Genomic DNA, 27,797 nt, shown 5'->3' with positions numbered 1-27,797 from the left:
GTATCGTACATTCACCCATATACAAGACTATATATAGACTAGGAGACTAGAACAACTGAAATCGAATCATATAGACAATAATATTTAATAATAACAATAATTAGCATATTATTGTGAATATTATTGATGTTGTTTATTTGTACTGGTGTGGGGTAAAACATGATGGAATGTTACTAAGTACATTCACCTAATTACCGTATACAAATTTGAGGGACTACATTACTTGAGTGTTGCAATTTTCATGTTTCTTTATACATCTACTCCATTAGATCTCAGAGGCAAATATTTATACTTTTATCCACTATTATTTTCTATCTCACTTTAGTTGCTAGTTACTTTACAAATTAAGATTAAAACGTATTAAGAGACAACAGTAAAATCCTGCTCTTACATGAATGCATTTGTAAAAATTACACATGACAACATACACAGAGTGCATTCATTGTGAAAATGGCCAAGTTAATGTCCAGCCAGCATCATTGGAAATTAAGATGAGGCTGTGCTCTGAAGTGTCATTAAATGCTCAGGAAACAATAATGTTGAATTTGACTCAAACTTTTAAAAATCGTGTGAGTAAACCACCATAAAAAGGTCTGTGAATGCTATTTTGTATTACCCCCTACTACAGCCCTGTGTGCGACTAGTTTCTATTCGTGGTTGTTGATCCCAATAACTGGAAGTCAGAAAAGTTAAATAAATTAAGTGTTCATGAAGAAATAAAAGACAACGGCAAACCCAGTGGTAATGCAATAAGGATTCCCATCTGTATCATGAATGAATGATAATGATTGTGTTTGCCATACAATGCTACGTACAATAGGTTTTTTGAGTAAGATTTAGATTTTTTCTTTGTTTTGTTGCTACCTTTTGCTAAAGTTTTTACTCAATGCCCCATAATGACAAAGCAGAAACATAAATCACAATACATATCACATTAAGTATTGTGACCCTTTGCTATGACACTTGAAATTTAGAGTCTATCTGTGGTAAACTCAATGTATTCCCCATGGTTTAGAAAGACACAGAGCTGTCTATATATAGTCGCACAGCCGATAAGACATCAGAGCATGTATGTGACTGATATTTCATTAAATGTGAGCTAAATGTGTGAATTTTAACATAGTAGTACCTAATATAGGACCAGTGTCAACTATACACAGTATTTAAAAGTATATTTTCATCTGGTTCTTTCCATGTGATCCAATATGTTTGTTAGGCATTAGATAGATAAGTGTAGATAATTAAATCAAGGCCCAGAGAGTAATAGAGTCATCACAAGATATAAAGCAACAACAATATTGGTCAGAAAAACAGTTATTACATATTTTGCCCAAATTCCCCAAATCTGAATTCAAGAGTTAATCACAACCACATCAGATCAAAACCTGGACTGACAAATTAAGTATAACACTGTACTTGTCCCACTAACCCCAGTTCTATGTCTGTGCATTGTGATGAGTGAGGCAAAAATAAAGAACATAGAGGAGTGTCAGAAGCAGAACAGTCAGGCCAAGACTAAAATTGGTGTTCTTTCCTGCTCACACTTGCTATTCACACTGACAACTATGGGAACAAGCAGTGCACTGAGTACCCAGCTGGTGCAGTCAAAATGATTATAGGTCGAGTTCAATGTGAGACACTTCTAAATCTCAATGGTCACCATCTTGGCTATGCATAGGAAACAGGTGGGGACAATCATGTATTTCAAATTTGAGGAAATGGCAGCCAAGGAAGGACTCTTTAATGGTGGCGTAATGAAACAGGGCACACACATGAAAGTAAAACATTCTTTTTATGTGATGTGAGCAAAAAAGACGATGATGTTTTGGTGGGTAACAATCATTGTGAAATGTTGCTGTTGTCACTTCCAGAGAGTGCATGACTGTGACTGATTTTGTGGGTCTAAAGACTAAGAAATTGATTTGAGTTTAGCTGCACTCTTCTGAAAAACTCTTTCTTTTCCTTTAAAAGACATGTTGCAGCATGACTTTTCTTCAGCAATACCTTTGTTGTGATTTTGCTGGGCAACACCCTGCAAAAGAGGTTAACTACATTATTCAATTACTGTCAGACACTCACTGACCTATAGCCTGAAGACATCTACACTTAAATGTGTGCTATGTTTGTGTAGGCGCGAGTCTGTGTCACATCTCCCGAAGGCCTTTCCTGTCTTCTTGTTGATTTACACAACGTTAGAGACACACAGTGACATCTGAAAGTGCATCTTGATGGATCCAATCAGTACTATCTGTAATCACCGGTTATTATTGGGATGTGCTGTCATGTAGTGGTGTGAGATACAACAGAAATCACTTAAATTCGGCCGTCTCCATCTGTGACCTAATTTCGTATTCCAGAAATAGCTTCCTCTCACCACATACTGCTACATGCATGGCTACATGCTACATGCACACTCTTGCATACACACCCGCACACACGCATGCACGCACAGCAGCCCAGTGGAGGGTGGAGTGTGACATTTAGACCATTTCTCCTGCGATAGGGGGCTCTTATGAAGCTGGGGTGGACCATTTCAACATCAAACACTCACAGCCGGCAGGACGCTCTGTCCCCCTGAGGGCACTGGATGAATGGAGTGTGTGTGAGTGTGTGTCTTCCAGTGAATTCGGAGCCTACCTGAGTAAAGAGAGTGGCTGGGCTGGCGGCTGCTCTAAAATATGATCTAGTATATAAAAACAGTCTAACCACATCTTGCTTCAGGGAATCATTGCTTTAGTCATCGTCATCATAGCAGGGGACTCTAAAAAGCTGCAGGAGCTTTGTGCTCCATCTACGTCATTACTGACTAAATTTAATTTAGTCACTAATGTCAAGATCACACTTTGCTGTGCTGCTATGGAAATCACGCTACATGCTGGGTGCTTCGTTTACCTAGCGATTATTGTAATAGCGACAGATAAAGTGCTTCCATTTTGATTCTTTACGATGAGCATACAACTACAATCACTACTCCTCAAAAGGCATTTTAATGTCAGGTGTAAATGGGGTACACAAAGAAATGCAGACACTAATATTGGTTACAGGGGAGCAGCAGACAGCACACATCTGACCGTCTAATCCAATCTACATGACTATAAAGCAAAGATATCTTTCTCTTTGTGTATGTCTGTTTTTGCTCAGGTATGTGTCTGTCTTTCCTTCACATATTTTATTTATTCAGTTTAAAATTACAGGGACAATGCACATTAGTAAATATTTCTGTAAATGAGCCAGTTTAGCCATTTTGGCTAATTGTCAACTGTAGTCCCTAGGCAGGTGTGAAAACAACTACAGAGGCCATAATACATGACACATGCACACTTCATACGAACACATAAAATGTTTGAAAACAGGACATACATAACATATAGAACACAAAACATAAAAGCACGCTCAGGCTACTTAAATCTACAATCACACACTTAATTATCTTTCAACCATGATTTTAAGTTAATTTTAAATGAACAAAATGTACCACAGTCTCTGATGGATGCTGGCAAACTGTTCAAAGTGTGAGCTGCTCTAACTGAGAAGGCTGACTGCCCAAAGTTCATCCCCCTCATTTTATTTATTTTATTATATCTCGAGAACCGTTCTTCCTATCGACTTCTTATTTGATGGGTTCATTGCTGTGGACCCAAAGGAGGTGCAGTTGGTTCATAATTTGCTGCTATTTTGGCACGCAACACATTTACTATTAATTAACTTTGAATAATGCGCAGCTCTGCAGCAGTGGGTTGCAGCAGTGGGTTGCAGCTTCAGGGCTCTGGACTGTGTGTCATGTGGACAGCCATGATCAGATCTGTGCAGCAGCCAGTGAGAAGTTATTTCATATGCCATGCTCTATACATCAATATGAAACTGTTTTGCAAAGGACACAGTTCAATAAGGATATGTTTACGAAAACAAAACTCTGAACTGTACAGATAACCCCTGTTTTGTTTTAAACCCATCCCTTTGAATAGAGTGAATTATTTCTTATTGTTTACTTTCTCAAAATGTTGTTATGCCACTAGAGTCCAATTACTGCTTCCAGCTGACACACTGAACAAACAAAAAGCAAAACAGCTGTCCAGCAAACAGACATTTCTGATAATCTATGCACCTAAATCAATTTCTGAGTGGATATTCTGGTGCAATAATCATCAGTTTTAAAAGTTGAGAATTGAGAGTGAAATTACATCGTAAAGATTACAGTATCTACTTATTGGTGTGTATCTGAATGTATTCATTGAGCATTTGTTTGGATGAATACTCCTAGTTTGATAAAATGAAATGAAAAACAGATCCCAAACACATGCGTAATACAGAACAGAAGAGCAAAAGTAGTGCAGATAAGGTCAGTACTTGACAAAACATAAACTGTATGCTTAATGAATTGACGGACAGCCTAATATTGACAATCTGTTGTTTGGTCCAGATGTACAGACATGTCAGGTTAGCCTGTCTACAAACGTAGCATAGGTTGACACAGTCCACATAGGTGATGACAACACAGTGCACGGATGCCATACACAAATCTTTAGTCTGCTCCCTACATTGCAATGTGAAATCAAAACTAACCAGATCAAATGTAAACAATGTAACAAAGGGGGGTTAGTATCCTAAAATAAATCACAATGAAAAGTCTATTTAGTTTCAGCAGTAAAATAAAGATAATTTTTGCTTTACAGACGGAACGTAAACTTTATTTTTGGAGCAGCAAAGCTGCACTGCTCTGAGCAGCAGAGGAGGACATCAGTGGAACTTGCTCTTGTGTTTAGTGTGCATTCCTCATTCATCTGTCTGGATGAGTCAATGGCTCGCTCAGGGACACACATTATCTAATAATCCTATAATTTCTTGTTCTGTTTCCTTTTCCTCCAGTGCTAGCGTTCACTATTGTTTTACCATTCTCTTAAAAAAATGGAAAGCAGGGGAGAAAGAAAGCAATTATGTGAGGAAGAAAGCAACAAAGACCTATTATATGAACATCTGGGGATTTTGCTGACTTTTTAAGTGATTCCATAATTTATCTTCAGTGTAGACTGTGGTTGAATAAGTAGCCACTGGTGCTCTATGATGACTTGCTCCTCTAAACAGAACAGTCAGAAAACTCAGTACAATCTCAAGTTTTTGTCCATTTAGGGAGCTCTCCTCCCTTTCTCCAAGCAGCTGTCTCCAGACATTACAATATTTCACATAGCCTTGGCAACACAAACACATATTTTCTCCATCTCCCTCTCTGTGGCACAAATACTGGACATACACAGTCCCTCTCATGGTCAATCCCTCAGAGAGCCTCAAAACCTTAAAGGAGACTTAATTAAATTTAAAAGTAAATGGGTGAGCAAAGATGGGGCTGTTATCTTTATTCTCAAGGGTGGCATTGTGTGTTTCCATGGAGGAGGCATCTCAGGTGGTATTCAGGAAAACACTGATGTTGTACTAATTTATGGTGAGGGAAAGAGAGAGGGAACAGGAATGTACAAAAGCCTATGGATTTCCTGTGTGTCTGTATATGTACAATGTAAGAGCAGGTGGATGGTCAGATTGTTAGTACGTTACTTGAAGAGTCCCCCGCTATGATGAGTTTTTCTCACATTTGTCAACAGAGCCAATATTGTAAAAAAAATTACAAACGTTAAAGGGCAATTCTACACCTACCTTGGTCTGGACCTTCGGACTTTTCAGTTTGGTCTAAATAAATAAACCAAAATAACAGATGTGAAAGGCGCCTCAAACCTGTGATCTTGGTCCAGATCAAACTAAACTATGGTTTGGTTTGTTTTCAGTGTGATAACACTTCTTTGGATGGTTCAGACCTTGAACCAATTGCTGGAATTGGAGAAAGCATTAAAACAATAGTAGAAGAAAAAGAAGCGGGAGCAGCTCGCAGGATTGTTTGAAGTCTTCAGCTCAGACAATGTACCATTTGTAATGTTTGAACAAGGACGTTCATTTGGTGCATTCAAACTACTGTTGAGTTTCGCGCCTAGAGTTGTTGATGCTGGTAGTAATACCAGAATGATCAAACAGAGGCAACAAAATTGAGGAAATGAATTGGTTTATAAATTTTCTCCATTCAACAAAAAGACTACTACCCACCGAAATGACAACACCCCAACGTCACACGCACGCAGTTGTCCAAACCAATTAATATAAGATATAGGTAGATGCAGCCCACTTTAATTATGACAACAGGAGGCACGTACAGTATGTACGTCAAACAAATGTCTTTAGTGCGCTCCCTAAATTGCAATGTCAAACCAACCGTAACAAATGTAAACTATTAATCATAGGAGCCCTCAAGAGCTTTTAGTGAGGCATCTTGCACTTTTGGACCTACTTTATTACTTGGAATGTTACAAATTATATGAGATAGATACACATTATATATATCAAAAAGGCAGCACCTATATAAAAATATTTCATATAAAGGTTATGTTACGACAAAAGCTTATGTCTCAAGTTACAATTTTGCACTGATCATGCAGTGAGAAAACCACAAGAGATATCAATACAATAGCCTCATGGACAACATAGAATACATTTTTGTTCAAACCAGAAACAATTTTTTTTTAAAAATTGCATTTCCAACAACAGATAACATCTGTCTTCTATATGAGCGCATGTGTAGTAGGTGGCATTTACCTCTAAAAGCCTGGAGGCAGATTTAAAGGTCTGATCAGTATTTTTCCTCTGACATTAGCCACTCTACGAGAGCTAAGAGAGCAGAGGGAGACAGCTGTGCTGCCCACGCCTCGCACTCTTCACTTTAATTCAACCACCAAACAAAAACACTCCACACACTTCATTAGCAGAACAGTTTAACACTTCTACAACTGCAGCAGCACAGTGACTGACATAAAGCTCTCCACACCTGTATGCATACAAATGCCCTTTAAATATTGACATGAGCAAACAAAACACTGAGGATACCTGTGGACCTCACCACCTACACGGACACACACACGGACACGGACACACACACACACGGACACGGACACACGGACACACACACACACACACACACACACACTGCTTCATGTATCTTAAATGCACAAATTACACAAAATATGAGAGGTGATGGTCTAGTAACAAACTTGCTGTTGCTATTGAAAGAGCAAAATACAATCTACTTTATCTATATAGAAACCAAGATTGATATATTTTCATTTTTTATCTGAAGCAGCACTTAGGTGTACCCTAATAGTATTTAAGCATGTGGGGAAAATGTTGCTGCTGTGTTTTAAATGCTTCCTTAAGCCAGAGCCAGACGACAGGAGATACGGCATGTCCAACAACAATGTACTATGGTATTTCTGTTAAACTATATCTGACAATCAATGTGTTTCTGTTCAATACCTAGATTGCGCATTAGAGGAAAACATGTCCGGAGTAGTTTTATTCCTTGGATTATGGATATTATAGGTTAGTCACTTTAGTAACTGCAAGCAATAGCATTGGTTTATTTAAGATCTCAACAATTTTATTAGAATGACATCCCCGTCAAAACCTTTTGTCGTGTTTATTTACATCGATGACTATTGATGACATGTCGGGTTCCCGCCACAAGTACTGATGACGTAACAGTTTCTCGTGACAACTCCTGATGACTTGACAGCTTCTTGAAGTGCCATCACAATTCGTAGGGGATTTCAACCACTACCCCTCTTAACTTTCAAGGGGCAAGATAACCCTAACAATTTAGTAGCACTTAAATGGCACTTACTTATAGCACTTTGTAGTTTGGCTTTCTTGAAGAAATAGTACTTTCTTGATTCTTGTTGTTCTGGGTTTGTTCCCTCATGGTTGAATGCACTTATTGTAAGTTGCTTTGGATAAAAGCGTCAGCTAAATGAAATGTAATGAAATGTAATAACCCTCGAAAACAAGGAGCAAGGTTAGGGGTAGGGAGGGGTGAAATGGGATTACAGTGAAGCTACCACTGTAGGTTTTAAAATGACTTTGCCACATAGTTACTGTATCCACTCTAATAAACCACTGGTATGGATTGTATTAACATATTGTGATTTGTGTTAATTAATTATATTTTCATACAGTAAATTAGTTGTTACCACATGACTGTCTGTAGTAATCAGAAAATTATACAATGAAGGAGCTTGAATCACAAACATCCCACTTCCTCTAATGTCCGAAGGGGCCAAACTCAAAGAGTTACATTCCCCATCTTTGCAATCATGATGATATTTCTGGGGATATTAGAGCTACAAAATATGGAGAAGAAAACCTCCACGACAGCACGTTATACATTATTAATTAGCTTTAATTATTCAGCCCTTAAGAGACAACAAGACAGTGCTGGAAAAAAAGTAAGACAAGCATTAAATTAATGAATTATTCTTTCCACAATGGAGCACGTTGGCACAGCCTATTTCTATTGCGGATACCAGGATGACGGTAGCTGCAACAGATAAGAGGAAAATAGAGTGATTTAGAAAGAGCAGTCAATTCCAGCTGCTGAGACCTAACCACAATGTCTCCATAGAAGGGCAGGAGCTTGTCATTGCTATGCCATGTTGCCGCTCACTGACTCATACACTTTGAAAATTGTCTGTTTGAAGGTTTCTGATGATGGGAGTGACAAGACAGCGAGGGATGAAGAACTGCCTGGAGCTGGTTGCCACCAGCTTCCAAGGCAATACCCTGAGGCTAAACCAAACAAACCATATCCATATTTTAAAATAAAATCAAGGCAATTTTTGTTTTGGAATCTACCTACTAATTTCACAATCTGTCAGTATGTATCTATATATACATATCTATATGTATGTGAAATGCATATCTCCTGAACCCTTCATCTTAATGGCTTCACACAATTCTTAGTGCCCCAGGGAAGTGCATTGACGAATTTGGTGCATATTCTGTTCAATTTTTATTAAAAATCTAGTAAAAAATGTCAACCAGCACTCTGTAGCAGTCAGTGAGGGGCGGGGTAGTGTAACTTCAGTCTGGAGGCTGAGTTGAACATATCTTTTTCTACGTCCTCGAATAAACTACCGCAGCAGTTGTTAACTGGGTCAAACCGTGGGTCAAAATTGCCACCAGACCATTTTGATTATTTTTTGTTTTTAATTTAGTGAAAAATGTGGACTATAAAATCGTAATTACAGATAAGCCAGGTGACTTCACTGTGCACCATAGAGTGTTTATCAAAAGACCTGCTCAAAACGACGAGGACACAGACAATAAAAAGTAACGGTATATAGTAGAACAGGTTGAGGAGGACACACTAATGACAAGGAATAATTCTGAAGTAGCTCCGGAGCATTAACACAGGCCAAAATAATTGACCGTTTGAAAGAGGCAGGTTTAGGACAGGCAGTGTAGGTTTATTAGTAAACATAATGTAGTTTGATGAATATATCTTATTTACACTGACATTGAGTAGTCTTTCCTGAATGTGCTGCAGATGTCTGTAATGAACAGTGGTCTGTAAGCATGCTGAGTTGAAGGGTGTTAAACCATTGTGTATGGCCTGAGCGGGCAATGAGACCGCTATGGCCTATAGTAATCTGTTGGTCTCATCTGACTGGTGGTCATCTGCCAATGTTACAGGTCACTGTGAAAGATGACAGCCTTGGCTCTCTAACAGCCTCAGATCTAGGAGGGGTGCTGATCTGGCTGGAAGGGAGATCGCAGGGAAGGTGATCTAGCAGCTGTTTTTCTAACACTTGAGAAACACATGGTGATGTTCACATTTGACACAAGCATACACGTAATTATATCGAAGTCGCTCATGGCAAATCGCACATTAAAGCTGACCTATGCACCTTTTAATCAGTGTATGGATGCCACAGTGAAGTGGGGGGGAAAAAAAACGCATGATTGCAGCTGAGGATAATCCCATTCTATAAGAGCTTATGTCTGACACATACAATCCTATAGCGCGCGCGCGCACGCACGCACGCACGCACGCACGCACGCACGCACGCACGCACGCACGCACGCACGCAAGCAAACACACAGCAATGTGAGAGTTACCCGTAGTTGATGTTGTTCCAAGAAAATGCTGTTATTTACTGATGTATCTCCAAAGCACTGCAGCAGGTGCAGGTGTTAAATACTCTCTCAGGACAACTGCACATCATACTGTCCTGGTCAAAATGATTGGCACCAATGAATGTCATTTACATAAATCACATATCTCCAATTGGAATGCAAATTAACCTATTTTGTATAACCAGACTACCAGAATATTTTTATAAAATTCCCACGGTTGCTAAAGAAAAGAAAAACAAAACAACTAAATTTGCCTTATAATGACTTTATGCAAACAGAAAATGTGCCCTGGACATAATTATTGTCACCCTTCATTAATATTTGGTTGCAGAGCCTTTGGGAGCAATGATAGCCTTCAAATGTCTCTTATAATCATCTAGAAGCTTCCTGCATCTCTCTGCTTTTAGTCTCTGCATTTAAGCTCTTTTAAGTTTGCAGGAGTCCCTTTTGCAATGGCAGATTTCCGCTCTCTGAAGGTTTTCAATGGGATTTAGGTCAGGACTTATTGCTGGCCAGGTTAAAACAGTCGATCTTTCCCTTTAAACCAACCTTTTGAAAAGCCAGATGTGTACTTTGGATTGTTGTCTTGCTAAAAAAGTCCCCAGACCTTCACCTCACACCTAGTTTTCTGATAGCAAGAAACACATTTCATTCTTTAATGCCTTGTCTTCTGATTTCATCATTACTTTGATACATTCAATGCCTTCAATACCAGAGGCAGCAAACCAGCCCCACAGCACAATAGAACTATGTTTTAGCGTAGGCAGGTCAAGTTTGCTTTTATCTATCAATAGAACATTATCCCAGAAAGACTGTGACTTATCTATGAAGAGGTTCAGCAAACACAAGACTGTTTGTGTCTTCTTGTCAGTAGTGGTGTGCTCCTCGCATTTCGATCATGGAGAATGATTTGGTTTTCTGAACGGAGTACGTATGAACTGAAACCATCATAACAGATTGCGCCGCAAGTCAGCTTGAAGCTCTTTAGTCTATAGTATTTATTTTTTGTAACACGTTTTCATTTCTAACGTTGAGTTTTTGATAAGCGTTTATGATTCTCTGTCTTTTTATGCAGTAAAACCATCATTTATTAATTAATGCAGATCATGTGAATGCTGAAAATAAAGCACAGGTCTTTTTTGTTTTTATTTTGTTGAAGAAAATAACCTTTATTTATCCAAACGCTAAAAAAATTTGGAAGACCATTATGCAACTTTAGTTTTTTTGTTCAGTAACCTTGGACATTTTATTCTGGTTGTACTATATTGGTTCATTTGCATTTAAGTGGATATTTGCATTCTGTGGATATTCTGAATTATGGACATGAAATTCAGGGGTACTAATAAATCAGACCAGGACTGTAAGTCATTTTGAAGCTAAGACACCTTTCAAAGCCTCTTATCGTAATTGATAATGGTACTGTAAAAAAAGACAGTATTAAAGGTTTAGACAAAGCAGAGAAAAAATAAAGCTGTAATAGGTTTGTGGTTGTTGCATCTGGCTTCACTTTACATGCTGCTGCACTTGATTTGTCTGTGAGACACTGCTCTGCAGCAACATTTATTTTTGGCCATAATGTACTGTACTACCAACATTCAGCTTATATATATACAAAAGGGCCTTTTTTACTCACCCAGTGCAGATCAAGAAGATAAAAAAGGTCTGTTGCAGTTCTTGCAAATCTTGGAAACACGCTTATAGTCTTTAAAGGATTTTTGAGCTCACTTAAAACTATTCATTGAGACTACAACACAACAACTTTCCTTGTTTAAACAGTTTGTGATTGTCTATTATTTTAAAATTGTATTATTTGTACCACCAGGTGGATTACTCTCTTAATGATTGAAAAGGTTATTTATGTTCAATTTCATTTATGCATGGTTATATTTCAATAATCAAGCAAAGCAGTAACAATAATAATATATATTATTTACTGAACTTAATTCATAATGTTAATTGTGATGTAGCTGTTATATTTCCTGGCTAAGAAAATCAATACGTGTATACAAATAGCTTTAGTCACTGCTTCACCATTGCAGATCATTGTATAGTTGGGGATAATTATACATAATTGTATATACAGTTTACAAAAGTAATGTAGTACCTCAATAAGATTAACAAAAGGAAAAGGTGACAGTATGATGGTGACAGCAAGTAAGGATGAATGAATAACTAACATTTCAGGGAAGGAGAACTCTTGAAACTAGTACTCATGTGGTACGGTATATGCTGAACAGTACCATGCCATGCTGTCTCATCTGCACCTGAAGGATCTTCACTTTATCATCAGGCCTCCTGCTGAAAGCTTCTCTCACTGATATAAGATTTTTTTTTTAAAAGGAAAAGATACAAATCCCTCCTGTAGTTTCATACTGCCTATCTCTTCCTGGGTCTGGAGCTCCTTTTTTTTAAGCAAAAACACCTATAGGAGCTAGTTTCAGCAAGGACCGACGGCCTAATTTTCTTTGTTGTGATTTAACAATTTTTTGTGTGCCTCGTGGAACCATCTGTCCCCTGGCTTTGATTTAATGTGGACTCTGAGGGTTGTAGTAGCTGCTGATGGAAGTTACACACAACACAAATATGAAGAAAAAAAAATGTTTGGGTTATACCCATGGACAAAAGGGCACATTATATAATACTTACATATGTACTGTATAACTATATACAAATGATGAGTGTCCCTAGTCTGGACTCACCCCAGTGCTTAAAGTCTTAAAAATTGGATGGATGGTTAAAATGGCTTCAGAATATTTGGACTTGTATCCAGACCCATTACCTTTTTGCATAATTTATTGTGCTATTGATTAATTTTGAATCGGATTTGCCAACCAGTGTACACTCAATAAGCCAGAATGTTTTTCCTGTATTCTGTTGTTTGCAAAGACTTCTACTATGTATCAGCCTCTCTAGCATCAATTATAGTTTCAAGGTTTCTTGGGTAAGTCTCTACAAACTTTGCACATGTGGATTTGGGCAGTTTATCTTTATATTCTTGACAGATCCTCTCAAGTTCCACCAGTCTGGAAGGGAAGCATCTATGAACTGTCAGTCTCTCCACAGATATTCTATGCAGCTAGGCTTTGACATTTCCACTCATGGACAGACGGAGTCCCAAAGCTACTCCAGCTTGTCTTGGCTGTATGCTTTGGGTTGTTGTTTTCCAAGGTGTACTGTTGATCTCTCTGTATTTGGCTTCATTAATCTTTCCCTCACTTCTGACCAGTCCCTTCTTCCTGCCAATGGGAGGTTCCCCCATAGCATGATGCTCCGACTGCTCATACTTGAATGCAGCGATGCCTAGGATGGCCAAGTGAGGAGCAGTGCCTGCTGTTTGCCTGAAATACAGTACACTACTGTTTGGTGTTAAATTTGTTTCCTCCGCAGATCAAGGAATCTCTTTTTTATGCTCTCCTTGTCCAGCAGGTTCTCCCTTCTAATCAGGGACTTCTGAAGCTTTGTTAGAGTGACCATTGGGTTCTTATCACCTTGACTGTGACCAGGATCTTTCTGACCCAACTCAGTTTGAAAAGATGGCTATAAGTGTACAGGTGGCTCCAAACTCCTTCAATTACACACACACGGAACACAGCTTCAGAAATTACTTATTCACCTGATCTGTCTAACACCACAGAATGTTTAATATATTTTAAATATTAAATATAAAATATATATTAAAAAAATATTAGAAAAAAAGGGCAATTTCATAAATTTAGACTTAAATCTTTAACACAAAAGTGTGCATAGAATAAGGTCTGAATATTTTCTGAAACCAGAGTTTATCTTGTATCACCTGTACATACAGCCGTTCATATATGGTTTCCTATTGGTATGTTTGTACATGTGTACGTGTTTAAGGTCTTGTACAGAAAGTATTAAAATAAGTAGGGTAATCAACCAAAATGTATTAACAAGATATATAACACCCTATATGAGGCAATATAACCAAAAACACTGGTATATGTTACAGCTGTATCCAACAAACCTGAACTGTGTCAGAAAATAGTCTCTTAAATGACCTCCCAGCTCTCTATTTATTCCTTCTGCTCACTCCATCTGCTCATTGTTCCATTGATTCCACCCAATTAATCTCATCTCACACCCTCACTCCTTCCGTCTTCCTATTTTGAACACTTAAAAAGGCATTTGTTTTGCTGATGGTGACGCAGACTGGCAGGACTTTTATCTGAAATGCAGCTATAAATAACTAGTTGGAAGGACGAAGGAGAAGAGATGGAGTGGGAAGAGAGAGAAAGAAGGACAGGGATGGAGAGGGAGTTAAAATAGAGTGGAGGGCTGTGCAAATATTTAGTAAGCAGAGAGCATTTGGTTAGAAGGAAATCAAAGACAAAGCGAAGGCCGGTGCAGGACACAGTGTGGAGTGCAGCTGAATCCAAAGCAGGCAAGAGGACATTTTTAAAAATGTCTTTTGAAAAACAACAACAAGCACATCTCATCACTAAAACACGACCTCTGAAACATTGTTCCTTTGTAGATCAGAATTACTGTGACTGAATTGACTTGTGGGAGCTCTACTTAATGCCATTGCTCTTTAGATCAAAGAAGTTGCCAGTTAAACCACCGATACCGTTCGAATTCATTCGCCTTGTTCTGTTGCACGGTGGTAGAAAGATGTCTGGCTTTACTGCCTCAGGGATTCAAACCGGAAGGCATCTTGGGACAGTCCTCTAACCTTTGAAACCATTCTTCTTTCTCATCAACCTGACCTTTCCTCTCTTCATCCCTTCTCCCTCCATCTTCCTCTTTCCTCCATATGCTGATGATGTGATTTTGAATGTTTCTGTTGGAGTTCCACAATAATGACAGGGTCGAGTACAGGATTAAAATGGTCGGGCTTAAAATGAGAAGGAAATTGAGAAAGGGGAGGGAATAAAGAGTGAAGCGATAGCTTGTGTGATTAGAGGTCATTTCTAGATGAGGATGGACATAAAGAGTTAAGCCTGACCAGACTTACAATGATTATATAGAGAGTAGACAAGAAAGTAGGGTTCTAATGCATGTGTGAGTCTTTTGAAGCTCTTAGTCAACATCTTACTATTTCTGACAGAGCAAGCACTCAAACACTCTCTAAGATATGTGCACACATACACACACTCGGAACAATCAGTATGCACAGACAGCCTTGACCCTTTTGGCTATCTTATCTTCATCTCTGGGGCCAGATAATCCACATAGGTCCTTCAAAACACACACACAGACACACAGACAGACCATGTGCAAGTGTCCATGGTGGCTATGTCCTAGCACATGCTGTAATGATTTTTTTATAGGGCCACCTTATCAGTTGTCATGTCCGTAGACTGAAGAACACCCTCACCTTAGCTTTCCCTGTTGGTGCTCTAGTAAACTGGATGCAATCACTTCTTTATTATACTACAATGTCACAGATTCTGATTGCTCAGTGCAAATCATTCTAAAATATTTGTATTGTATTGTATTCTGCAGCCAAGGACAGTGTCATGAACGTCAGCGATTATACAAATGTATGTCTTATTTATTCTTTAGCTAATATGTTACGGTTTATTAATTAGAAGATTGAATCAATCTATTGCTTGAAAACTACTATAAATATATATATGTTCTGTTGTATTAAGAGTTATTTTTCAGGGGTTGTAATCTAAAATGGGTAAAGATGAATCAATCAAATTTGATTTGTATAGCCCATATTAACAACAAGGTGCGACTTCCTCATCCGTTAATCCTCAACCTTTCTACAGCGAGAAAAAGAAACATAGAAACCTGAGAGAGCCGCATGTGAGGAAACCCTCTCCCAGGACGGAAAGTGCAATAGGTGTTGCGTGTATAGATAAGAATTATTTTCTGCCCATGTGTATCAGCATTAAAATGTGCAGCCGAATGGAGAGTCAACTGCTTTGTTAAGCCTGGCAATTTATACTGAAAAGTTAAAAACACCACATCATTGGGGCAACTGCTGTTAATGAAGACATCCATGAGCATGAGAATGTGTCAACATGTACAGTAATTTCACAGTAATTTAATGAGTAAATCTGCCCTGCATGTGTCATCTCGGGGAAAACACACATTTACAGTTCTGAAAGCTAATCAGATTTGCATAAGCCATTTATGTATGCATCTTCAGTTATTAGGTTTCCAATCAATTCAATTTTGTGTTCAGCTGGAATACTATAGTTAGTATAATCTCATCAAAATGGGAATGTTACATGACAAATTCATATGCTTACAAATTAAGCGAGTGTTCATGAGAGCTGAGAGAACGTGGATTTGCATGAAATCCATGATTCTCATAACATCAGATTCCTAAAAGTAGGGTAATAACATTGCAAACGCTGTTTGCATGGAACTGTGTTCTACATATGCAGGCCCTGGGCCGGCACACACAGTGATGGCTCCTGAAGTGAGGCATGGTACTGAAAGGATTAGTTGGAGGGGGGTTCAGGGACCACTTGATAGAATTCCAAGTGAACCCCTGCCAAGTAAGGATTAGTTTAATTTCAGCAATATCTCATTCACTTAGTAGACATTACAGACTTTTAAATTAAGAACTTACACTAACTTGTTATGTGTATAAGCCAAAATTATTACGAGACACCTCACCAACAAACACGACCCCATTTGAAGACTTGTGAGAGAAAATATTAAGGAAGGCTTAGGTGAGAGTGTGTGCATTTTTTTCCCTACCTTCCACTGGTGTTGCGCAGGACCACCAGTGCATCAGGGAAGCCATCCAGGTTGTAGTCCCCAAGGTGCAGGGCCAGGGGTTGGCTGAGGCTCGCTGGCACAAAACTCCAAACTGTTTCCCTCTGCTGGAAATCTGACAGTATCGGTACCCACTGTAACAACATCAGCGAGAAAAAAATGACACTGATCAGAATTCACCTGTACAACACAATAATAGTGAGAAGGAAGGAGAAAGGTAGAGAAAAAAAACAAAAAACAGAAGATGATCCAAAATTAAGAACTTCTAGAACACTTCTAGTGAGCATAGGACAGCGAAAGCATTGTCGGCCTCCGATTGGTTAGTAAGGATAAGAACATCAGAGTAAGCCTGTCAGAGACAGAGTCCATTTTTGTCTTCCTGAAAACATGGGCCTGCATATGTAGAAACAACCATGTGCCACTACCTGAGTGCTGCTAGCCAGCAGCTCAGGTAGTGATGGTGGTTCAGCACCCTCATCTGTGGGCGCTTCGTCCCCGTCAGGGGTCAAATAATTATCTGTAGTCAAATAATAATTTGACTCAAATTCAACCTTCAATTGACTATTTAACAGCACTTACACAGTACACTGAATGCAAACTGAGACACCAATAATTATTTAAACTTTTAAAGCTTTTACTTGAGAAGTAAAAGCAAATATTATTTGCTGAAATTTACTTGTAGATCATAAAATTAGCAACTCCTCTCCTTAGTGTTTTTTCCCAGGAAAGAGCAACATATGACCAAAATATGGCGGAACAAATCAGAAATAAACAAAACATAGTTAAAGAAAGTGGTCTAATTTTTACTTACACCAATAACAAACTCCAAATTGTTAAGTTATATTATAATCATAATAGTCTTGCAAGGCTGTGTTTGAGACAGGTGCCCTGTGTGTGGTCATAGCACTGCATCAGACATAGGTCCTGAAGAATCCCTCACACTCGTTTCAACAAACAAAAATACAGCATCTTTCCCTCATCATGACAATTTAAGTGTTGAGGTAATAGGGCCCTCAAGGGGGTTCTTGTTCTAATGCTACAACTGACTGATGTTTACAGAGGGAAGTAGTCAAGGTGAGGAGGTACACGTAGTAAACTCCATAAAAACAAACAGCACGCTGGAGACAGCGCTTTAAAAGACCTCACTGAGACCATTATCACCTCTCACTTAATATGAACGCTATTTCACCAAGCAGCTGCATCATTTCTCAAACACACTAGTACAGGTTTAAGCCTTAACTCCCACCATTTATGTCAAAACACCTTTCTCTTCCACTGTGTCTTCTGCAAGGTAACAGAAAGAAGCTATTAGTTTTCATTTTGCAGGGGAAAGATTTTACTGCCCATATTTTTTTCTGTGAATTAATTTTAATAGAGTTCCAACCAGTGACGGGCATGCTAGTCCCCTTGCTTACATTAGTGCCAATTCAATGAGTTGTTATCCAACTCCTGTGAATTACATACTGAAAAATACAAGAGAGGGACGTGTTACCAGGAGAGAGACAGAGAGAGAGACCATTATCATTGCTAATTCACACAGCAACCAATCATAAGTAGCAATTCCTATAAGCGTGTCTCACCATATGGTACAGTACATTCAGTTTGGTCCATTAAATGTTTCTCAATAGTCTAACAGTCTACTTATACTCCAGCTCTTGGCACATACCAGAGTGTTGGGCTGTGTCCGAAATCAATGCCTTGTTCACTCATTCACTGCTCATCAAATAATAGCCACTCAATTGTAAACTTTATAATGAGAATTAAATTGTAATCTCAGGCGCTCAATAGTCACCATTTTACGGTTTTATTTTAGGTTTAGTAAGGCGAGCCATAGCATACAACATATGGCCTCGTGAACTTTTCAGCAAGGTTTTACTCCATTGTGGACTTGAATTGTATTGCAACTTCATCAGCCAAGTAAGTCAATTAATGTAAGTTCACTTAAACAGCGTGGGGCACAAGTCCTTCTCCCAATGGCATTCAATAAATTTATCACAGCAAAGAGATCACTGACTACTTGTTACAACAAATACCAGAAGGGGGTATTCACTGTGGATATGTGTTGGAATATTTGGTTGGGACAGTTTGACTGATAAACATACACTACCAAACTAGTCAATGTAATGTTCTCTGAAGTCAAGGAGACACAACCATGTGTGTGTGTGTGTGTGTGTGTGTCTGTGTGTGTATCTTCGAGAGTCGTTTGGCCAGATGCTGGAGATTTAATGTATTCATGAATGTTAAACAGTGAGAGCAGGTGCAGGGGAGAGTCGCCAGAGAGAACTCACCAGAACTGCCACTAATAGCTCTTAATAAGACCAGCATGTCTGAGAAAGACAACCACAGTCTATTATCAATTATTTTGACAATTATCACACAAACCGTGATGTCACACATGCAGGTTACCTCCGAACCAGCTGTGCAAACTTTATGACCACAGGCCCTGATGTAGAGATAAATGTGGCAGTTATGGTGGTGAGGCTCCAGCAAATTGCCGAACCTCAGATTCAAGAGGAGTAATGCATGTTCCATCCTGAGAGTGGTGAGGGGATCAAGGGAGTTTGACCATTCTGTCCGAATTATAAATAAATAAATAATTTGTGCAGTTAAAGAATGGCTGTGCTACGTAGGAGACCCTATAAATTGTGCAGGAGTAGAGTTGCTGCTCCTTCACATCACAAGTTTAAGTTGGTCGGGCATCTGATTAGGATGCCTCCTGGGAGCCTTATTTTGGGGGTTCTGTGGGCACTTCCAACTGGTTAGAGTCCCTGGTGTTTTTCAGAACTCTATACATCCCATCTGGTCTGGAAATGCCTCAGAAGAATGTCTGGAATTCCCTGCTAAGGTTGCTATTTCTAAGCCCCAACCTCGGAGATTCATATAATCTTTTGATGAATCAACACAACAACGATTTTTGGTCTGACTCAGCCAACAAAGAAGGTTTTACTGAGAAATTGTAATAATTACTCTAACTAATAAAAAATGATATACTTAGAATAAGAGGAAAATAATTAAAAACATGATATTCTGTACCATCAAAGGTTTCTTCAGAAATATATTAAATTATATGTATCAGATTTGTTGATTTTATACCCAAGCTATATCCAGACATTGAGCCTATTTCGCTTTTAGCATGCACAACACACTTTTCAGTTGTTATTTTAAATGGCAGTACAACTTTATATTACATTAAAATTGAAATTACATAAAACCTAAGCTCTAACCATCCTTTTTATTAATGGTCTTATAAAGATAGGGTGTAGTTAAGCTCCATAGGTTTGGAGAGGGAGTGACTTGAACTGAATGAGGTAAGTTGACAACAATGAATATGCACCTCTACATACAGATGGTGTGATATAAACAGTGGTAAACCATGACCAAGGTTGAATATGTTTTTTAAGGTTTTGAATGAACTCGGAACATGAATGCAACACTAGAGAGTCAAGCTGTCATTTAATGACTGTTGACTGATGTGGAAATGCAGTTTTAGACGAAGACTATTATATGGGCATGAAGCTATAATATAAGGATTTGATTACTCCAATCCAGAGTGGATGGGAGTTCTGGAAATGACCACTGTGCAGTGGCTGGCAGAGAGAAGTGAGGACACCCGAGTGGCTGCTGCAGGCAATTTTGTAGCCAGCAATCCCAATGCTACACATGGGCACACATAAACATTTCCATTTGCACACACTGACAAGGGAGGAACCATTATTACACAGTTAAAAAAAGGTTCCAGGGGAAAATTAGTTAATCTCAGTTATTTATAGTTCATAGTGAGGTTCCATTAACTTTATTTACTCTGAAAGTAACCTACAAGAGGAAGAGCTGGGGAAAGAAAGTAATAAATGTTATGAGATAGGAAAGAATTGGGTGAAAATTAGAGACATGCACATAGTTTGGATGATACATTACTGTAGGCCCAAGTGATGGCTCGTAATCCAAACTACATTTGGATCCAATTCAAAATCCAGTATCTCTTCAATATAATAAACTAAAGATAGGAATAAACATGACATTCAGGATGTGCTAGCTTGAAAAAACTGCAGATATATGTTGATCTCATAAATACCAACTATTCATTAGTTGTCATTTAAGCTGATATTTTCACATAGCAGGTGGCCATGTTTTTACAAAGCAGCAACATCTTCAATTTCTTTGCTCTTCAGTCCACAAGGCACATGAATTCACTGGCGAGTTAATCTTTAAACTGATGTCCTTTGGTCTGTGCTCAGTGCTGCCATGATGTTCTCTCTCAGGACAGAGTGAGGCCTTTGCTGGCCATCAGTTTTATCAACAGACCGCTGTGCTGGTGTTTACCCTGAGGCAATCAGTGTACTGTCAGTTGCCTTTTTTTCCTAATGCTGATTACAGGAGGAGAGAGTAGAAGTGTGGAGAATAACAACAGCATGTAGTGAACTGTGCAAAAATATAGACAAACACACACAGAGAGTCTATTATGCGTCAGGTTAAAGAGATGTCTGCTCTGGCACGGCAAGATAAAGATAAGATAAGATAAAGATAAGTCATCTTTAGTCTCTTAGTAAAAGTTCATCGCTGCATTGCAGCAAAGGGAAGAGCCAAGGTACAGGTAAGAAGATGATGAAATTAAGTAAAAAAAGAGAAGAAATGGCGCAAGCATGGTTGTGTTCTATTGAGCACTGCGGCCTCACAGCACTAAGGTTCCTGGTTCGGATCCTGTCTGCATGTTCTCCCTATTCTTGTGTGGGATTCTCCAGGTACTCCAGCTTCCTCCCACAGTACAAAGAAATGCAGATTGGGGTTAGGTTGTTTGGAGACTCTAAATTGGCTGTAGGTGTAAATATGAGTGTGAATGGTTGCTTCTCTCTGTATGTTGGTCCTGCGATATGCTGGCGACCTTTCAAGGATGTACCCTGTCTCTCACCCTGCAGCTCCACCCTTGACCCTCGAATGGATAAGCTGTGTAGATAATGGATGGATGGAAGAAAGAAATGACCAAGTAGATCAAAGAAACTGATACAGAAACAATGATACCCAAACTATATGTGAAGATACGCATTTGTATTCAAACATTGAGAGACGCTTCATCAGGCAGGAAAACAAGATTAAAGGAATAGTTCACCCAAATATGAGAATTCACTTAATGTCTGCTATGCCGATGGAGGGGTGTGGTTGAGTCCACAAAACACTTCTGGAGTTTCAGGGGTAAACAGTGGAGCAGCCAGGTAGCAGCTCAATCCAATACAACTGAAGATATTAGTGAGCTATCTTCAGATGTAAAAAAAAAACAGATAAAAAACACAACATGCCTCCATACCACTTCTGGTGGACTTTTAGGCTCGTGTGGTGTCATCCAAGTATCTGCAAGCCCCGAAATATATATTTGACTCGAAACGAGGTCATTTACACCCTGTTTTAAGCCTAAATGTCCACCAGAAGTGGCTAAGTTAACAGACGTTAGCATTTACGACGGTCCATGAATGCACCTCGTCGGAATATATCAACAGAGATTTAGGAGTTAAAACATGGTGTAAATGACCTCGTTTAGAGTCGAATATGAATGTCAGGGCTTGCGGACACTTCAATGACACCACAGGAGCAGTATGGAGGCATGTTGTGGTTTTTTCTGTTGCTTTTTTTATGTCTGAAGATAGCTGGATAATATTTTCACTTGTATTTGATTCGGATGCTACACTGTTTACCCCTGAGACTCCAGCAGTGTTTTGTGGACTCAAACTCTTCACCCACCCCCTCCATTGGCATAGGGGTGAGTAGATATTGAGTGAATTATCATTTTTGGATAAACTATTCCTTTAAGCTTCATACTTTAGTATTGTCTGTCTTACAGTAATTGATACATTATATTGTTTCCTGGCAAAAACGCTTGATTGTCTCTCTCAGATATTACCTCATGACAATCATAGGTGATGATCATGTTGTGCGAACATATGGCAGAACCAAAGCAGATGATTGAAGACTTAATTGTGGGTAATTAGCAGGTCACAGCAGCAAAATGGAAGTCACAAGATCCGTCTTTCTCAACCGAGCAGAGGAGGGAAGTATTCATGTACAGCATTTTTCCCTCCAGCAAAACGAGTGTGTTTACCCTGTTTTGTTGTTATTGCTCAGCATATTGTGTGGGGACTTTGGGGGTGGGGGAATTATATGGGCTTTCGTGAGGATATTAAAGGTTTCTAATCTGATCAAATCATTTTTTTATTTGTGAAGCTGCAATGAATAGCCAACCTGACACAGGAGCTCCTTAAATAAGTCATGAAGCAATGACTCCCTCCCCCATGGCTGCAGAAGATTTGACATTTAATCACTAGATATAGCAGATTATTTCAATAATGTCAAGTGTGTCTCTTTGCAGATTAATCTGTGGCCCAACGTCCTCCTCGTCAAACAGAGTGCTCCTAAGTCGAAATAATTCGATACTGACATTCGTTGGTTCAAATGTCAACATATTAACATTTTGAGAAACGAGTATGAGTGTGTGTGTTTATGTGTGTTAGTGCAGAGATCCAAAGGACCTAGTTAATGGAGATGAAGACAATGATGTGATTTGCACTTGCGAGGTAATCTGATACCTTTAATGGTTGTGAGGAGAAAGATCCTGCATACAAATGGGTTTTTATCAAACAGCAGGAAAACACAGCGTGTGTGCATGGCACGTGCTCGCATGCATATACACACACAAACCATGGAAGCCTGCATATAGAAGCACACATAAAAACCAGAAGGGGCACACACACAGACACCCTCCCAGCCCAACATAAAATCCCATTCCTGGCTTTACTGACGACTAAAGTGAAAAAGCGACGGCATGCTCAGAGACTCCCATTGATTCAACTTGCTGGAGAGAGATCGCGCTTCATTAGGCCAAGAAATTAAAATGCGGGCGGCCTGTGGTGGAGGTGGGAGGTGGGAGCTGCGTTTACGGTGCAATGTGGGCAGGTGCTGTAACATCAGCAGACAACAAGGCTGTCCAAGGCAATAAAATAAAGGCAATAAAACAGGCATGTAATGAAGCAATGGCTTTTATGATCCCAGTGATATAATGACTGTAATGCTCATCACATTAGAACTGGCACTGAAAGACAGCATGGGCCTGAACCAACGAGTGCGTGGGAAGAGCACACGACTGCTTCTCAGCAAAGCAGAGGTTCAGCTATATTCTTGCTATAAACTTGGCAACCGAATGATATTAGCTTTCATTATGGGTCTATATGTATCTAATGATAGATTTTTGGGGGATGCAGTGTCTGAAATATTTGACAGTAAATGATGGTTTGCAAGTCCAGAATTGGCTACACAGTTAGTCAGTATTTATAGTAGGAGTTGATAAGAAGATGCAAGTATCCTGAAATACCAAGGCACAGGTAACAAATATTGAAACGTAATAAAAAAACTGCAACAGGAATCACCTACTAATTCCACAAATGTCTGTATCTGGAACACATATCTTATTAATTGTTCATCTTATTGGCTCCACACTTTGCTTACTTACTTCCTTACTTACTATGTCCTCAGATAAACTACAGCAGCGGGTCAAACTGCAGGTCAAAATCGCAGCATAGCATCATATCGGACTGACACAGACTGACCCGTGACGGGTGCTGAACTCCGTCATGGAAACAGCATTCATAGATTTAGCAATTTATTTTCAAAATAAAATGTTTGGTTTTTGCTGCAATGCCTTATATTTAGGCATTGAGCTTTAATTTGGAAAAGCTGTGAATTTGGGACTGGAGATTGTGTAGCTTGCTTAACAGACCAATGTACGAAAAAAATAACAGAAGTTGAGTCAATCAGTCAAACTAATATATATCCATATTATATATGTAAACGTAAAAACCCATAAATAGTAATAAAGCAAACTTGGTTGTATTTTACGAAAAAACAAGGACTATAAAATCTTTATTGCAGATTAACCAGGTACGATGAAAACAACGTTTTCTAACTTCACTCTGCACCATAGACTGTTTATAAAAAGCTAACACAAAAACAATAAAGAAGTTACAGTATATGGAACTCACTGATGAATTGGAATAATTCTGAAGTAGCTCCAGAGCTTTAGCACAGGAGAAGCAAACAGCCTATTCCAAAGAGGCAGACTTTTCAACAGGCACAGCACTCTTTAGTTAGACAGAGAAAATATAAACTGCTCTACGTGGATGTCCTTTCAAGATAACACTGTGTTAGTTTGACACTAGCAATTCTTAAATGTAATTTTGAGAACATGAGAATGGTTACAAGGGTTTCCACCATTTTGTTAAACTGAACTAATCACTCAATGATTTCTCATCAAAATGTAACTATGCTCCTATTCCCTCACATTGTTGGACAGTTCCTTCAAATGGCACATCTGTTTCCCCAGTCCAGCTGTTTACTGTTTGTTCCTCAAATTAGATTTGTTGTAAAGCATGTGTTCAAATATTCTAAAGCACATCATTTTTTAATCAAAAAACTCAATCTCGTCTGATAAAACCCAGCTGGTTATTTAGATTCACTTCCCATCTGTATTAAATGACTCAGCATATACCAACTACCCAAACAAGGCACTGACATGTCCTTAAGCACAAAAACCAAGATACAGACTGTATTTTATTACCAGGTGGAAATAGGGCCATAGTTTGTCCATCAAAACAAAAAAATACAGTCAAGAGCCAGTGATGGAGCGAGACCATATGTCTTCCTGTCAATTGGGCAGGATGGGGACGCTGCTACCTGCTGTCAGTGTCACCTCTTTGGCCACTGACTGACCGGCTGACTGGGATGACTGGGAGGAAGCTGTCTGGCTCATACTGGCTGCCCTTGCACTGTCTGGGCAGCAACAGTAGGCATCTGGCTCAGCTTTCATAAGGGGCGGTATGTGTGTTTTGCATGGGTGCATAGTCAGGGTTTTACCAAGAACAAATATGCAAAGAAATGTGCATAAAAAAAACAACCCTAAGTGAAATTGAAAGACGCCAAGAACAGAATTGGTTAACTCAATATAATGAGTTTTGTTTGTTGAATGGAAGCATGGCACACATTATTAATGGAAACATCCTGCTTCTCCAACATATTGATAAGAACATACAGTGATATTAAGGACATTAGTTTGTGTGTAATTACTTTCCTCCTGTCTTCAGACACCACAAAATATAGTCAACATTAGCGAGTACAAAAGAACATTAACAACAAACTGAAAGCTAATCAATGCTTGCCTGTTTCTTCTTGCAACAGAGCCAGGGGATCTGGCCTGGAGCCAAACAGTGGCCATTTTGGGTCACTCACTGCTGGATGGACTGTGTGTGAGAAAGCTGCATGAAAACTGTTACCTTTCTCAAGTTGAGGTCCAAGACCTTTGCATAGTAATGTTTATTCTATAATTAAGCTATGATGGATGAAACCTCATCTGTCTTTACGTTTTCCAACAAAGCAAAAACATGCACTGACACAGTTGATGTTGAGGGGACTTTCCTGGTAGTATATGTGCATATAAGGACGGATGAAGTTCACTTGATTGGTAGTTTCTTCCTGGCACAATTTCTTAACTTGACTATGCACTTTATTTTTGGATAAAGAAATGAACTACAGCAGCAGATGTTAGTGTGCAAAGGGAATGAGACAAAACAACTACGTAGATGTGCTCCGTGTTCCAATTATTGCAACATTAAGTAAAAGTTGTGTGAGAAATTTGTCATAATTTTACTACTTATATACATAATGGTCAATAGATCCTTCAGTGTTGGGAGATATTCTATTGAGGGTCCTCTGTGTTAACTGTGGTAAGATTATATACATTATTCTATACATTACATATTTTACTTTAACCCTTTGAGTTTTGTGCCTATTGGTGTCTCCGTTTATTGAGTGGTTCAGATCAATTTCTAGAACATGTCAAAACAGTATATTATATAAATAAACAATGGATAATTATTAGGTTAGATAAGATTAGAAAAAATTAACTGGAAAAGAGCCATGAACCTGAAATATACACTCAAAGGCCACGTGCCCAGACGCATTCACCGTTTATTCTTATAGAAGTGCTCTCAGACATTCATCTTTTTTTTATATTTCTATATTACAATTTCCTTGACAGATGTAATGCCCACAGGCACATAACTACACTACTGTCTGTGGCTGTATCCAGTTGCATTGCAGAACATAAGAGCATAAAGAAGGGGGGTCCAGCGTGCAATAAATGTGATCAGTGTGCGTCTGCGACGAAACAGAATGAGGCTGAGAGGTGTTGGGAGCCCCCTGCAGTTTCCTCCATTATGGTGAACTAAAGGGCCTGGAGCTGCTGCGAGCGGAGGTACATGCAGGGCTTCAGCTGAGACTGCAGGAAGGACGGAGTGAAATGCGGTTTGGAGATGAACTATGGACACACGCTACTTTCTACTCAGCGGGACCTCCATGCATACCCAAAGGCAGCTCGCCATGTCTTTGCCTGTATACTTATCATTTGCCTTATTCACTCTCCGCTCCTCTTTTCTGCATTTCCCGCCCTCATTCCGTCTGATGGGGTACTCCTCTCAAAGTGGCCATGAAGGAAAAACAGCAAGAGATTAGATTTTTTGCCCTCTCTCAATTTCCTTCCGTCCCTAATCTGCCTTACCTCTTTCTTCCTTCCTTTCTGTCTTTCCACTCTCCTACTTTCCTTTTTTCATTCCAATTTCTCTTTCTTCTCTTCTTCTATTTTCTCTATCTCTTACACTTCTCCTCCCTCCATCTCCTCCTCCATTTTCTCTATCCATGTTGGTGGGCAGATACCTCTCGGGAAGACATCTGCTGACTCGCTGCCACATTAACATTGCTGGGGAGCCGCTGTTATGGAGCCACACATGCACGCACTCACGCACACACACACACACACAAACTGACAAATGATGTGAGATCGTGTGTAATAACGGCTCAGAGAGTGTTTACACCACAAATAACGACAAACTGATGAGATCATTACTGTGATGCAGAGAAATATACCAACTGCACGTGTGTGTTGGTTTCTGTTGAAGGCGGTTGTCATTGTGATTGTACGCACACTGTTATCACCATTTCCATAAAAGCACAGCATCTTCGAGTGAGGCTGCTTTCCTTCTCACTCCGCCCACCCTTCCCTC

At 39.2% G+C, this 27,797-nt stretch overlaps 1 protein-coding gene across 2 annotated transcripts in view; it reads right to left on the bottom strand.

Annotated features, from left to right (window-relative positions):
* Positions 1-27,797, bottom strand: part of itfg1 (integrin alpha FG-GAP repeat containing 1) — a 178,212-nt gene that overhangs the window by 95,262 nt on the left and 55,153 nt on the right. For both annotated transcript variants that reach the window (XR_007032953.1, XM_035166993.2), the window contains exon 10: positions 16,687-16,838. Coding sequence is in view for 1 of the 2 variants with exons in the window: in XM_035166993.2 (XP_035022884.1) it covers positions 16,687-16,838 (152 nt within the window). In the remaining variant the exon portion in view is untranslated. The remainder of the gene's footprint in view (positions 1-16,686; positions 16,839-27,797) is intronic.

The sequence above is a fragment of the Hippoglossus stenolepis genome, chromosome 1 (genome assembly GCF_022539355.2).
Source record: "Hippoglossus stenolepis isolate QCI-W04-F060 chromosome 1, HSTE1.2, whole genome shotgun sequence".
Taxonomy (NCBI): domain Eukaryota; kingdom Metazoa; phylum Chordata; class Actinopteri; order Pleuronectiformes; family Pleuronectidae; genus Hippoglossus; species Hippoglossus stenolepis.
Note: the sequence above shows the minus strand (reverse complement) of the source record. Positions and strands in the feature narration are given on the sequence as shown.